At 43.1% G+C, this 15,753-nt stretch overlaps 1 protein-coding gene across 2 annotated transcripts in view; it reads right to left on the reverse strand.

Moving 5' to 3' along the window:
• LOC306981268 (mediator of RNA polymerase II transcription subunit 13-like) overlaps nt 1–15,753 on the reverse strand; it is an 83,239-nt gene that overhangs the window by 22,588 nt on the left and 44,898 nt on the right. For both annotated transcript variants that reach the window (XM_079580829.1, XM_079580828.1), the window contains exons 3-4: nt 6,643–6,727; nt 4,500–4,583 (exon numbers count right to left, since the gene is read on the reverse strand). In XM_079580829.1, the coding sequence (XP_079436955.1) occupies nt 4,500–4,583; nt 6,643–6,727 (169 nt within the window). The remainder of the gene's footprint in view (nt 1–4,499; nt 4,584–6,642; nt 6,728–15,753) is intronic.

Raw genomic sequence — 15,753 nt, forward strand, 5'->3', positions numbered from 1 at the left:
AAACACACTTCCATTCACTTGTGGAGGGGCTTGTTATGTGACCACATCGAGTAATGTGATTAAAAACAAGGGTCACAACATGTCAGTGCTAAAAATCTATTAAATTAGATGATGGAATTTCATCTGCACAATAAGTAAAAGCTACATAAACACCTGGCGAGATGCAAAAGCTTTCGAAACACTGTGCTTAAGAATTGGGTCAGTTTTTTGTCTTTTTGTGCTCTTGCTTGTCACTCTTGTTGTTTTATCTCATTTATCTGATGCTGCTAAATATAACCCAGGAAAAAATGATTAATCACAGGTGTCTTCTTTCTTCCTTTTTGCCTTTGCGCTTTCTCCACTCTCCTTGTTATTAATGGCACCATTGTCCACTCAAAAGTAACGAGCCTCTCCTGCTCTTTCACAAAAGAAACATTTGCTTAAACAACTTGATAAAGTACACACATTAAGGGCCCTTTCGAGACATGTCTGATGTAAATCTTAACTACGACTGCTACAGTTGCTTCGACTACTGACTATCACAATTAAAGCAGTACTAAGTAACTTGTTTACCTTAATAAATCCTTTCCGTAGTCTCTCTGGGGGTAATACAAGTGTTAATGGGATGATTGGGGGGTCTTTCATCTCCCCCGGTGTCTCTGTCCAGAAAACCACAATTGCAACTTTCCCTGCTCCGGGTCAGAGTCACCAATACACACTAATGGAATCACGAAGAAGAAGCTAACAGGCTAACGGGCAAAGCTAACTGTGGGCTAGTACCACTTTAACAGTATTTACAGCCAAGTTTGAGTGAAAAAAATGGATGTACAATATCCCTCTGTCCCTTTGTCTTTTCTATCAGCGTAGTATTTACTCTCACGGACAATTAATGAGTTAAAAATCACAACTTGCTACGACACCTGCAGTGGCGCTTATGGCCTCTAGGGGCACGAGTTACTCAGTACTGCTTTACTCTTACTAACATCTCATCTGACGTCAGTGGGTATTTGTTAATGCTTTAATTTTTTACGACATTTCAGTTGTGGCGGAAAAGGCAACATAAACCCTGAAATGTTCCGCAGCGTAGCTTTAAGACACTGCATTCACGTTTCATCTTCAACTTCAATGATCTCCATTCCATTTAACACGGCAGAAATAAAACAACCACCGAGGTTCTTTTGTTGTACAAATCGGCTGGCGAAAGTGAATAAAGCGGATCCTGCTTTATTTCTGGCTAAGTGTCTGACCTTGCGTTGTGCCCAAACACCTAACATCTGTTGCCTAGGTGATGGCCACTCTCTCCATGTGTCTCAATGTCATCCCTCCGTGGAGCGAGGTGAGGCGAGGATACTGCTATTCACACATACTTTGACGGACTTCAACGCGGTGAGTTGTTTTCTGATACCACATCCGAGAATCAGCGCGCAGTTCCGTGACACTTAATATACGGATTATAATTTATGCATGAGTATATGGCTATTAATGCGAATGAAAGACCCCAGATTAACAAATAGACTCGGTGCAGCACTTGGCATGCACCGAATTGACTGAACTAATGAGTGCGACAGGCTCTAATACATCCATTCAGCCGTCTATAGCAATGATTAATTTACGACCCCCCGCCTACCCTGCTCCCCGGCACCCCGGCACAGACGCAGCAAGCCCCCCCCCCACCCCCCCTCTCACTCTCTCTCTCTCTCAATTGCTACAACTCTCCCTTCAGCGTCTGATGCAACCCCTTACCAACCCGTAACGCCTGCCGCAGACACAAAGACAGCTGTAGCGGCTTGTGCTGAACGAGAGGACGCTTCGCGAGAGAGGGGAGACTGGATGAACCCCCCCCCCTCCAACCTGCCCATGGGGAGAGGTCTGCAGATAAGCACAAACAACTCCGGGGTGACAAAGTGAGGGCCTTGGCACAGGTAAAGGGGGCATGGCGGTGATGTTAGAACAATATTAGCGCCCCCTGTTGGGAATAGGAGGCGCAGAGTTGGGATAAAGATAAAGACAAAAGAGCTGTTAGCTGACACAGGGGGTCAGCATGTGCCTAAGTGATTAATAGTCCCACATGGCATGGAATACACTAATGCTGCAAGGGAACTGGGCTATTTTCGGCAATGGCGTGTGTAAAGGATTTCTTTTTTTTTTTCTTTTTTTTGACCAATGGAAAGATTCGGGAAAACCTTGTGAAAGCCAAGCAGTACATTGTAGCCAACAGCAACATTCACTTTGGGAGTTATGTGCCCCTTCCCGGTCAAGATTTTAAGCCCGTTTCTCTCTCTGCCTCCTCTGCACGCCTCATCTTCCAGGATGTTCAATAATTCACTGGGTGTGAAAGTCAGAATGGTCTCAGCAGGGGGCGTACCAGCTGACAACATATTCAAACAGGCTTGTCAAACTCGAGAGGAATTACATGATGTACAAAGGAACGCGTGTATGCAAATCACTGCACGCCCTCAAAAAACTCATGCAAATTTGGAGAAAGAGAAACATCTTTCTTAACACGAGTCTCTTTAGGGATGACTATAAACAGCGTAGCGGTGTATCAATTTACAAAGTGAAGATATGGCCGAAGAAGAAGAGCACTTTAAGAACACGGACTTCAGAAAGGTCACCAAAAAGACAGAGGCATGGCTCATTTTGAGGTTCACTAGAGCAGCACTGGAATGTTACAGAAATAGGGTTTATGAAGGTGGTACAAATTCCTTAAAACAATGGCTCTTGGATTACCTTTTCACCCTGTTACCAAGACTTAACGCTCTCTTTTAGCAGCATTTTTCACACGTCACAAAAACAGTAAATTGGTGTTTTGTTTACTTATTTCCACTGTGTGACAGTTTTTCTCAGAGCACTGTGTTGGTGGGTGGGGATGGGAGAAGCCTGATTCACTCAAATCATTTTTTTTATGTTCACTCATACATTTAATTCCCCCTTCTGTTTGCTTAGTGGTGTCTGGATCCAGTATGTTGCCTCTCGAGCTGCTCTTACTGTATGTGCTGTATGTCATAATGATATTACACCGTTAGTGCTGCAGCAACAGTCAGATGTTCAGATGATAATGTTTCTCGTAGCCCTACACCTGTTCATAACATTCTCGAACTCTATGAGCAACAACTTTCCACAGCAGCATTGTTAACTGATGTTTATGTGGTATCACTACAAATGACAAATACTGTATAACGGACTAACGCAGGGAGTTGAAAACAGATCCACCATTGCTTGTTCAGATAAAATCCATCATTCCTGAAGATATTTTTGTGAATAAAAGTGAAGCTGCTCCCCTGTGTTATAAAAGTTCTTGCAGATCCATCTTCCTCCCTCTTGTGCTTTAATTATTTTCACCTAAAAACAACCTGCTGCTAAGCTTCTTTTTTAGCCTCATTTAAAATGCCTCAATCTCCCTAAGGTTGCCAACAGGGTCGCAAGAGGTATTGAAAGCTCTGTCTATGCACAGGCATGAGGACTGGAGAACTTTTTCTTTTTATTGCTTTTTGTTTTATTTCATATTGGTCTTTAACAGGTCCAAAAATAGGTTGATAACTATGAATATATTTTGAATAGCTTATTGCTCTAAATTATTTCTTTAGTCATTGAAATCCATATCAATAACTTTCCATCCATCCATCCATTGTCTTCCGCTTTATCCGGGGCCGGGTCGCGGAGGCAGCAGTCTGAGCAGAGATGCCCAGACTTCCCGATCCACACAAACCTCCTCCAGCTGTTCTGGGTGGACCCCGAGGCGACACCAGGCCAACTCAGAGACATAGTCCCTCCAGAGTGTCCTGGGTCTTCCATGAGGCCTCCTCCCAATAGGACATGCCTGGACTCTACTCCAAGCTCCTCCTGGGTAACTGAGCTCCTCACCCGATCTCGAAGGGTGCGCCCAGCCACCCTGCGAAGGAAACTCATTTTGGCCGCTTGTATGTGTGATCTTGTCCTTTCGGTCATTACTCAATAACTTAATAACTTTCATTTTCAAATAAAGTTGATTATCTGATTGGAAAAGGGAATAGCGATCGACAAGGACTCCACAATCCCCTACAGTAAGTGTGTGTGTGTTTGTAGTTTTCTTCTCCTCTCTGTGTCTCCGCAGGTTTTCTCTAAGTGCTCCTGTTTTCCCACCCACTAAAGCATGTACAATATGGCCAGAACTCTTCGGAAAAAGAGATCCTGAAATTTCAGTGGGGGGGGGGATTTCCGGGGTACATAAAGGTCAACTAAATTAGAGAAAACCGCTGTTCTACCCCCACGGCTCACAGTCCCTTCCTTTCCTGGCCCTGAGCTCTACCCCCATGAGCCTCTATTACGTTTTTAATAGTTTCACACTATGAACCAGCTGCTGGAACATGAATGGCAGAGCTTACACATAGTGAATCACATGAAAGGGGTTCACACCACCAGGCCGTGTCACACACTGTCACCTGCGTGGACCGGGCCACTGTCACACGCTAGCGCCTCTAAACCTCTTCTGTGTGACGCGTCTGTATGTGTGAAACTGTGTGCGCTGGACTCCCACTCACCTGTTGCCCAGAGGCTTTTCTTCCGATTCATGTGGCTTGAAGAACCACTTCCCAATCCTCACAAAGCCTTTATCCATTAAACATCTGCAGCACCGCATGAAAGAGAAGCAAAGAGAGAAGAACAGGGCACACACAACACAATGTTAACCAAAGAATCAAAACATTTCTTACTAACCAAACTTAATCGTATGAATAATTAGCATTTATTTTATTAACAATAACAATATACAACAATTATATTTGTGTAGTTCCCTTTCTAGACAAAGACGCTTCATTAAGGTACAATAATGAAATCAAGCAAGGCATGTTAAACATCACATAAATTCTGACAATTTTCAAATCCAGGCTGTGCACATGACAAGTGAAAGTATTTTATCTGCACTCTTTTTCTTTTAATGTAACTAATTAATCATTATATTGATGTTTTATGGATTACTTGTATCTGCCTTCTTGTAATTTCATATAAGTATGAAGCACTTGTGTATGAATTGTGCTCTTGCCTAAGAACAAGAGTGCATGATCTGACAGACACGCATCTGAAACCATTTTTCTGCAAAGTTAAGATAGAGGTTAATGATAAGCCATGTTGTAGTGTCTATCAAATAGCATCTGTTAAAGCATTCCGATTATTAGTTTGGTAATGCCATGACCCGTTTGTAAACATTATGCACTACTGTGTGTCTTTTCAGTGCCTTGCAATTTGTTGACGAGTCATAAATAAAAGAATAAGCTTTTTGATGAACAGGATACGAGGGTATGAAATGCTGCACTCTAAAAGAAGTTAGCTAGCTTCAAGGTAATAGGAAGGTTAATTTAGCCTGCCCCCTCTGATGATCAGTGATGCTTAACTTAATAGAGCAAATATGTGCTGCTTCATTTAGCAGATGGCTCAGACTGAGAATGCAGAGATTTCGGTACTTGAGCAATGGATTTAGCATTCAGGTTAAGATTTCATTAAGGTGAAGCAGTAAAATAAAAATCCTATACTATTAACAGTCAAATAGTAATAAACATTTGAGGCCAGTGCATGTTACTGAACACAAGTGGCAGGGGAAACTGGAGAACCCAGAGGAAACCTACGTAGACATGGGGAGAGTTGAACCTGGGACTTTCTGTGATGGACGAGCGCTAACCGCTGCGCCACCGTGCATTCAATTGTTTTTAAAGTAAACAAAGTATCAACTACACAACAGAATAGAGAGTGTACGTGAAAGAATACAGTGGTAGAACTGTAATTAATACTGTAGTTGCGTAGGTTTCCTCCAGGTACTCCAGTTTTCCCTACCACGAAAAGCATGTTCAATAGGGCAGGATGAACGATGTTAGTGGATGAATGCATGGTGGTGGTCAGTCTGTCAGTCTCCCCCAGGGGAAACTAAACATCACCGAGTGTGGAGTGATTTGTCTCATGTAAAGCACTTTGTGACTTTGTCTGTGAAAGGCGATAAATAAAGGTCTTCTTCTTCTTCTTAATAACATTAAAAAATGTGTTTGTGTCAATTAATAGGGCACATATGTGTATCTGTGTGACATGGAAATAAACCTTTGGCTACAGGCGTGTTTACATGCATGGTGCATATTTTGTACTGAATCTGAAACGTGTGGGTGTATTTTTATGTAAAGTTTGAATGTTACGCCCATGTCTAGTAGGTTTCCTGCCTCCATATAGTCACTATGCACTCCTGACAAAGATCCTCAATGCATAAGACAAATCAAGTCTAAAATACATAAATATGTGCATCAAGCCTGACTACTTTTGAAATACCACCAACCCGAACCTAAACTTAAATCAGTTCTATAAACAGACTTAACTCATTTTTACTTGGATTAAATTAAATAATGACTAAAATGAGTGCTATACTATGGTACAGTAAAACAGTATCTAATTAAAATAAATTAAGTCTCTATATGTGGAGTATCCTGATTACTACGAGAAGAAGCCCAGACAGTTCATGTACCACAGCTTGAAGTGCACTTTTCTATATGTGTATGATCTGCATGCGAAACTACAGCGCACCTCCTATATACGATATTGAGCGTAGTCACTGATGTAACATGCTTTAATGTTTAATGTATGTCTCTGGCGTCGGCTGCTCTTGCTGTGCATGGACTAATGAAGTGCTTGTGAATAATGCTGATGTACCTTTCCAGCAGGTTGTGTATGGCCTTGAACAGGAGGGTCCGGCACTCGTAGGACAGCCCGCACTCCCAGAGTCCCTCCTCTGCCACTGCAAAAACACATGCACTTTATTAGCCATACGCAGCATAAAAACACAAATGTGCAAGGAGCTCAAAGTTTACAGTCAACGCATAAAAGGACATTACATGACATAAAAACAAACAAATGCCACATAAAAAGATAAGGGTAAACAATGTACAGAAAAAAGTCCATACAAAAATGAGAGTGCCTTGTTTAGAGTCATCACGGGAAAGACGCTGTTAGATTGGCGATCATCAAAGCCTTTAACAAACAGGCACGTTCAGACAGATACCAGACGGCTCATTCCAGAAGAGCTGCTTATTTGCCCATAAGCCTCCACAGTTTGGGCAGAAAAAGCCACAACTGGTGACACGCACACCGATGATGTTTGGTGAAAATATCAGCGTTTACATTGCCATGACTATGAAGAACTTTGATAGTTTCTTCACTTATGCTTGAGTTGTGGCCGCCGTGCTATTAAAGCGTTATCCCTCGATCCTCTCACTCCCCCCCTGTTCCCACTCAGCACACACAGACGCTCCTCATTAATGTTCATATGCAAAATACCAAAGTACTGTACAAACAACAATAACTGTCTACAAAGGCTACAGATAAGCCCTGTGCACTGTTGGTAAAATGCTTAAGAAAGCGTTTTTTATAAGGCAAGTCTGCAGTTAACGTCTCAGTGATAGCAGTGACTTGAGCAAATAGGAGACTGACCGTAATAAGCAGGTATTTGTGTTTATAGCTTGCTCTGGCAAACTATAACGCTTAATCAAAGTTAATGCACTTTTCAGACAAACTGTAATAAGACACAAGCAGACAAAAAAGCTCTTTATGCCATTATTATAATCTATATTTTATATTTAGATATTGACCATATTGTGCTTCATTGCAATCTACTTTCTTTCTAAAGCACATGGCACACATTTTCTAAACAGACAAAAACTTCATTTAATTAGTGACGTTAGCATCTGAACTTTACATCATCAATTTATGAACAAAATGTGGGATTTTGAGGAATCTTTCCCTGTGCATTTACACATTATGCTTTTTGCTGTGTGTAACACGCACAAATGTGTTAGAGTGATTTCGAGATACAAAACTATTATGTATTTTGTCTTCTGTGCACATGATTATTTCTGCACAGGGGACTTTTTACAATTTCACTTTTACCACAGACGCACTAAGTCACCTCTAAATGCAACATTATAGAAAAATAAATACATGTGTAATATCTAAAGTCTCCTTCAGTATGAACACTGGAGAGTTGTAAGATTTTATGTATCTTTATAGACTATATCTTTAATGTCATTTGACAGTAAAATCATACAAGGGTCTTTTCAACTGACCAAAACTCTACACCAATGAACTAAAATAATATATCAACATTTCTAAGGCACACTGTGTAAAACTTATGGATTCTACTGTTGCCAGCAATACAAAATGTGTCCCTAATAATATAATAATAATAATGAGCCTGTGTCACCAAGCTTCTCAAAGCGCCACACACACAAACGTCTATCATAACAGGCTGACGGAGGTGAGGCAGCCAATCTGAGCTACCACTGACACGCACACTCAGACAGGCAAACACACTCATTCTAGCCCATTGTACATGTTTTTAGTAGACGAAACCTACACAGAGACTGGGAGAACCTGCAAACTCCACACAGCCGGGACCTTCTAGTTGTGAAACATGAGTGCTAACCGCCCAATGAACATTTTTTTAAATCTCTATTTTGGCTGCCTTTAGACCACATCTCCATGGAGACGAGCTATGTCCGCGCTCCCCGAAAAGTTGCAGTCAGGTCTTATATTAGGAAAGGTGAACTGCAAACACGCGCTTGTTTGGTTACTTTTTGGGGTATTCTTCAACGATAAAAATATCAGTAATCAAATAAATGCTTGTATGTTATTCTATCTATTTGATCAAATGTAACACGGTGTGGCTTTAACGGAAAAAGGGAACTTTGTAATTTATTACTCATACTCAATTTACTCATTAATTTCTGACTTAGAAACAAATCCGCACGTAGGTCATTTCTGCTCTTTTGTATGTAGTATGGGTCCATCATGGGTCCACAAAAGGAGCAGCAGTATAATGTATGCAGTATAAAACAACTGCAAACTTACATTGCTAACAGAACAACATAGGAATAATGGAGTAGTAAAACTGCTTCCTGAGCCCACTGTACGTATGTGTGCAGTGTCAGTGTGTGCCTCGGCTGTACAGCTGTCAGGACAGCCCAGTCAAACCCCATGCAGTTGTCAACTCCACTTAGCAACAGATCCAAAGTGTGCCTTTATTTGCCCGGGCTGACACACATGCTGCTGTCGTCATGTTCGTGCCCGCGAGAACAATACTTTAGCAAATCCACGCTTTCAACTTCATGTAAAATTCAGTCCAATAACATCAGGAAAGTCACTGTCATGTCAGCAGCAGGCAAAGCCCACGTGTGTGTTTAACGCGCACGCCGTCTTGTAAACAATCCCTTCTGATTTCTTTAACCCCGCGACCTTACCCCTGCTGTCGTCAACCCCCCAATGCCCTTCTCCTCTCGCCCTCACACAAGCGAACAGTGTACCTCTTTGTTCTTTGGCACATACCTGCAGGGTTGCAGTATGAAAAAAAAAAAAAAAAAAGTCGGCTTGTGGGCGGATATTTGCTTTTGTACGCGGCAAAACACAAACAAATCTCAAATGCATCGTGGCGATACATGTGGAGTTACCAAAGCAGTGAAAGGCAAGAAGTCTGTGCAGATTGCCTGGGGGGGGAGGGGATGGGCCGTGAAACCCCTGTGCTTTATCCACTCTTCTTCACATCTTCCTTTGTTGCTTTGTTGATATTCACCTCCCTATTTTTGTCTTCTTCTTCTTCGTACCAGTGAATGAAATTTCCTTACTCGCCAGAATTACCCTGTCACCATGGAAACGCTGGCGGTAAGAACATGGCGCCCTGGCATTCAATTTCAACACGCCGGTCCCTCCCGTTCCCTTCACCCCCCCCCACCCTCATCTCTCCCTCTTCTTCTCTTTTCTAGTCCCCCCCCCTCCCTTCACACCCTCATTTACTCCTGCTTCAGGGCGCAGACAGGAAGCGAGCCTCAGCCAGCGCGTTTCTACACAGGAGAGAGGAGAAGGATGGTGAGCGGGCATCATGAGCAGAATGCCAAGTCTCCAGCAAAAAAAAAAAAAACTGAAAAAAAAATCCACTCATTACCACGGCGCTGTCTCTGTGTATCTGTCTCTTTAAAACACCACCAACTTCTATTCACTTTCCCCTAACATGCCACGCGCTGCCCATCACCACGACCTGTCTTCATTTGCCTTTGCCACACGCAGATCTGAACGCGCGTGGGACGATCCTGACCCCCCCCCCATTAAGACTGGAATTGTGCCACTGACATTGGGCCTTGACATCTTCTTAACAGCACCAGGCAAAAGTCGAAAATAGAACTGGGTTTTGGGAGGATATCTTGTTAGTTAGTGCTTAGGATAAACAACAGAGGTCGAAACTAAATTCAACATTCTTTAAAGGTGACTGACTAATCGAGTCAAATTCCACGCTAAACAGCTGCTGTACGCTGCATGTCCATAGGCCACTTAGGGACTTTTAGCTGAGCGCAAAGTCACCATTGAGTCTCCAATTTTGAGCGCAAGTGTGAGGGAAAATCATGATTCCTTCACTGAGAGGAACGTATCACGCTGAATCACCACAAATCCTCACGAAAGGATACACTCTGTCGCAAACTCCACGGACTGACGATGAAGGAGAGTGAATCGTGACATTCGTGAAAGCTTCCCCACACATGAAGTAATGTTACGATTCCAAATGTCACGAATTACATGCATCATGCTTATAAGTTAACCCAGCCTAAACATATCTAATAGCGAAAAGTGTACACCCAGCAATGTATCTGCAACAGCCCCTACCCTGAGTTTACATCACCCGCCCCCACCCCTTTAAGGACTGATGCTCGATTCAGTTTATGTTGAGAGTTGAGAGAAAGCTCCATGAAACTGTCAGTCCAGTCAGTGCGAGCCATGTCTGCAGACTTTACTGCCTGTTAATCAGGAGAGGGACACACATGGCCCAGGGGAGAGCAGCCCTGGACACGCTACATGCACAGCAAAGAGCAAACGGCTTTAAAGAGGTGAGATCATCAGACGAGGTGGAAACAGCCATGATCCCAATTACATTAAACTGAACGTTGAAGCATGTTGAATTCTGTTTGCAAATAGTGGACTTTGGAACAGTATAGCAGCAGCATGTCATTTGTGGGTGGGCATGAGAAAACTGGTTGGACCTTTAAAACAATACTTTGAGGTTTGGGGGGGGACATCTCTGTACATCCTGCGTCTCGACAAAAATCAAAGCCGCCTCCTGCCGTCACATGTTCCCACACTGAGGCCACTGTGATCAAATGCACTGAACAGTATTTGCGCCGCTGTTTTATTAGTGCCAAAGCCAGCGATCAGCAGAGACATCATGCACAGGCAAAACAAACATCGGTAAATATAACTTCAGATGCCCCGACTGAAAGTAAGCAGCCTGTAGAGTTTTCTGGAGCCAGTGCTAACAGCGGAGAGTGGAAGAAGAGAAAGGCACTGAGTGAGAGAGAGGGAAAGTCTGAACTTTCGCCGCTACATATGCGTGTTTGGGATGAAAATAAGTTTCAAAACGACCAATGATCACCACCGGTCACAAAGAGCGCTGTGATAATGACAAGCCACAGGTCGGGGACACGAGGAACTGACCCACGGTTTGGAGCAGAGCGACTGAACTGAACAGGGACAGATGTGCGTGAAAGGTCATATATAAAGACATACAGACGCAGGTGCAGGCTGCACAGCTGTCTCTGTCCTCATGGAGGCAGAGGACGGTTCATTCTCACTCAGTGGACAGTGAATGATGTGGTATGACCCGTGGCGCCGCGTATGCTTTGGAAATGGACAAACAGGCATCTGTATTTTCTTGGTGCACTATTTCAACTGATCAAAAAGAAAGAAATAAACAGGAAAGGATGTGATGAAAATAGCAGTTTATAGAGTGAAAACTTCAGGTCTGATCTTGGAAATGCTTGTAAGCTGAAGACATGGGGAAATAAAAAATAAAAAATTCCATTTACAAAACCATGTAATGATCCCACATTTTGCTTTGCGGTGTGTGATTTTCCTTTTTCATGTTTTCACATGGCAGGCTGTGACAGGAACATTAGTCCTCAAATCATCAGAATCATCACAAACTGTGTGCAGTACATGCAGAGCTGTGTGTGGATGGACTGTAAGGGCTTCACTGCAAATGCATTTCATTATTTCATCTAACCTTGCCATGTCTGCCCTCGCGCCACAAAGCTCTTAAGCAGCGAGCCGTCCTAAACACAAACAGGCAGTGATGGAACTGGGTCGTCACGAGCACTCTGCGCTCCTCCACCTCTCTCCTGTCTATACTGTATGTGCTTTTACAATCACTCACTGTCAGTCTCGGGCCACTAGAGGGAGTGACCACTGGGCTCTACATTACAGTGCTAAGCCACACAAAGCTGGTATTGATCTTCAGGAGGAAGGCAGCGGGAGCTAAGATGTGACAGTGTCGATGGCCCTCTGTCGGCATATCCTTCCGCCTCTGCCTCGCTCTCATTTGCTCATTTTGTCTGGGATCGATAGCCGGAGCTCACAAGAAATGCGAGGATAGTGTGACTTCATACAGGCATTGGTAGCACTTGACTAATTAGAGAATCCAGTGCATATGAGAGCTGCAGTGCACACAAGTATCTGTGCACCAGGAGCAAGGATCAGCCTGAGTCTCCATAAGGGACAGTGTGAGATTACAGATAAGACAGATGGATTTAAACAGAATCTCCAGGCAGGGAAAAAATATCATCGTCATATACCATTTATCATACACCGTGCAATATAGAGACAGTGACGCTTCCTCACTTGCTTCAAAGAAAGGAAAATACTTGAATACATGCAAGCACGATAAAGTGTTTTCATTAAAGCGATAAAGTTGAACCCATGCTTGAGCCAAATGGTTACTTTCCGATTCTGAACGTATTTTCTAATTATGAGCAGCGAGTTGAGTTTGAGGCCACAGCTGTAATCTGAAGTGACATAATTATTGCAAACACCCCACGGTGCAGCGAAAGGTCCGTGGATGTCAGAGGAGAAAATTGAAGTCGACTTCCTCAGAGAATAGAACAACGCAGTCAGCAAAAGCAATAATTATAGTGGCCTCAAAAGTATTGATCGCTTTGACCATCAAACGCTGCCCTTCATTTTGTTTTTACCCACAGTCAATACAAGTGTTAATTACTGGGATTATCATATGCCTGTCAAAAAATACACTCATTGAAAAGCCATGGGGTCTTTGTGATGTGTACTGCAAAGTTAGCAGACAGCGTTGAGCGTTTAGCTTTCATCTGGATCTCACAATGAGAAAGTGCGCAGGGTGGAAGGAGAGAGGAAGCCTGGAGGGATTTGCCTAAAACCTTAAAGCCGCGCTACCTGCTGCAGGGGAGCTGCGCACTGTCACGGTGTGTCTGTATTGTAATAATATGCAGTCGTCTCGTGGCACTGAGCCAGAGTGAGCACAGCAAGGCCACTCAGCCGCAGGGATCCAGGTAAAGCACACGCTCACAGCTCGGATGTAAGGTCTCACAACAGTCATATTAGAAAAACAAAAGGCCAAAATAGTTCAATGTTACTTAAAAGCACGTCTTGGAATTCATTAATGATCAATGACACACTTCTCACACATTTGGTCCCGTCTCAAGTAAAGCCTCAAGTGTAGAAATATCTTGCACATGCATCAAGAAAGAGGGAAACTGGTGTACTACGTTATCTCACGTCGGTTACACTTTCAAAATGTGCAAAATACAAACCCGGGTAGAAGTAGTGAAGTGTGAAGTTTTCGGTGTGTGTTTATTGTGTTATTTCTGTTTTTGGCCTCTGATTACTACTGTGTTTCGTTTTATTACAGTTTATACAGTATTCTAAAATAGTGGTAAAAAGTATAGTCATCTGGACTTTCAGCTAAAAAGGATTTTCCTCTCTTTCAACTCTGAAGTTCCACTACTATAGAGACGAGATAAATTCTCCTAGCTACTCCATAATTTAACTAGCTTGTTGTTTTCAGTATCTTAAAGGGACTATACGGAGTTTAAAAATGTTAAAATTATGTATTTTCCTGCCCCTACATGTTCCAGACATGTCCTAAGGTGTAGAATGAGCTCAGACCTGTTCACCACAACTGCCTCCAAAATCCTGCACTGTCACTCAGAAAGGTGTTAATTCAGTCCGAAGCGCCGTCATGCACGAGCTTAATATAGAAGCTGCAGTTACACGTATGACCTGAGGTGGCAGTAGTGAGTATAAAATGGTCAACATGCATCTAGTCTCTTTAAGTTAGTTTTAAGTTATCTTCCATCCATCCATCCATTTTCTTCCACTTGCACCAGCCCCTATGGCTCCTCCTGCTGGTGGTGGGTCCACGGGAGGACGGCCTCATGGTTCTAACCGGGCCGGTTGGTCTCTCATAAGGGGCTTCTGAACCGCTCTTTGTCTGACCCGTCACCTAGGACCTGTTTGCCATGGGAGACCCTTCCACCAGGGGCACGAAGCCCCCGACAACAGAGCTCCCAGGATCATTCGGGCAATCAAACCTTCTACCACGTTAAGGTGGCGGTTCCAAGAGAGAAGTAAGTTATTATAAGTTATTCTGTCACATGCAAAGCACTTACAGAGAATCAAAAGAGAGATAAAAAGTAATCAAGCAAGGTTGTTTACATTAGGCACTAGGCTATGCAGTTTCCACCCCACAGTGTGTTCACAGCGGACATAAGGATTCCTTTACACATGGTTAGACTGGGGATCAGGTGAGGTCAGTTTAAGACAATTATGTGACACCTGCAGCACGGACATAACATCTGTCTGTGCCTGGTAGCCGCTCATGTGTAAAGCCGGTTAGACAGCGGTGAAGAGCAGTGATTGCTAACGCTACATACTTCACCACGCACTGGGTGAAATCATGAAAAGTGCCCACATGAATGAATAGAAAAGAGTATTTGAATGGTCTAGAATTAGCAGTTGTCGTCCAGCAGAGTGAGGTTTAAAGAGCGTCTTTGTGAGTGGAGTCTGTAATAAAAATGAATAGGACCAGTCTGACCGGCCACTGTGGCGAGTTAAGAGAGATGACATCACCCTCATTTGGCGGGTTGGCGAGTGTTAATGTCCATCCATGCCTTTAAACCTTCAGTTATTTTTCAAAACTTTCAGGAAAATAACGGTTCCGTTCATATTGGGTTTATAGTTTTTTTCTGAGACTAAAGCTGGCACAGCCTATGCTATTTTGAATACAGCTATGCAACTTTCGAATCAGTAAAGTGTGTTTATAATAAGGCCATTAACATAAGACACACTACTATTATTAAGACCCAAACTATGGCTCTATATTGCACCGCATCACCTCACCTGCCCCATGCTGCGTAGATCATTAAACAGCAAATTCTCTGTATCCTCCTCTGTCACCCCTGTCCGCAGCCACCCACACTGCTCACAACAAGCCTTTTGGTTGACAGAAGCACCTGTCAGCATATAGCCTGACACAACCCAAGCAGCTCTGGCTCCAGATCTCACCCATCCCTGTTGTAAACACTACTAAAATTTAGAGCACAGTTAAAAAGGGAAGTGCCAGATTTTAAATTAAACACATTACAAATCTCCCAGCCTGCACCAGAGCCACCCTCACTCATATAGTTTTTATTGGACCCACAACAGATTAGGTTTACAACTTCTGCTGCACGTTTTAATTGCTGGTAGTAGTCTGCTTATCAAATCTCGTAAATCCTCCGCTGGCTGCTGTTTGATTACACGCTCATATTAGTTTGAATAATAATGCCTGTGATGATCTATAAAAGTAGAGCTAATAGTGGTAATAGTGTCAAGTTCAAGAAAAGCTTGAAAAGGCAAAACAAAACAAACAAAAAGACATTATAAGATGTCTTATGCCAGTCAGTGCTGGGTGCCGCCGTGAATGGATTCTGGAAGATT

This window comes from Gobius niger (assembly GCF_951799975.1).
Source record: "Gobius niger genome assembly, chromosome: 2".
NCBI classification, from domain to species: Eukaryota; Metazoa; Chordata; class Actinopteri; order Gobiiformes; family Gobiidae; genus Gobius; species Gobius niger.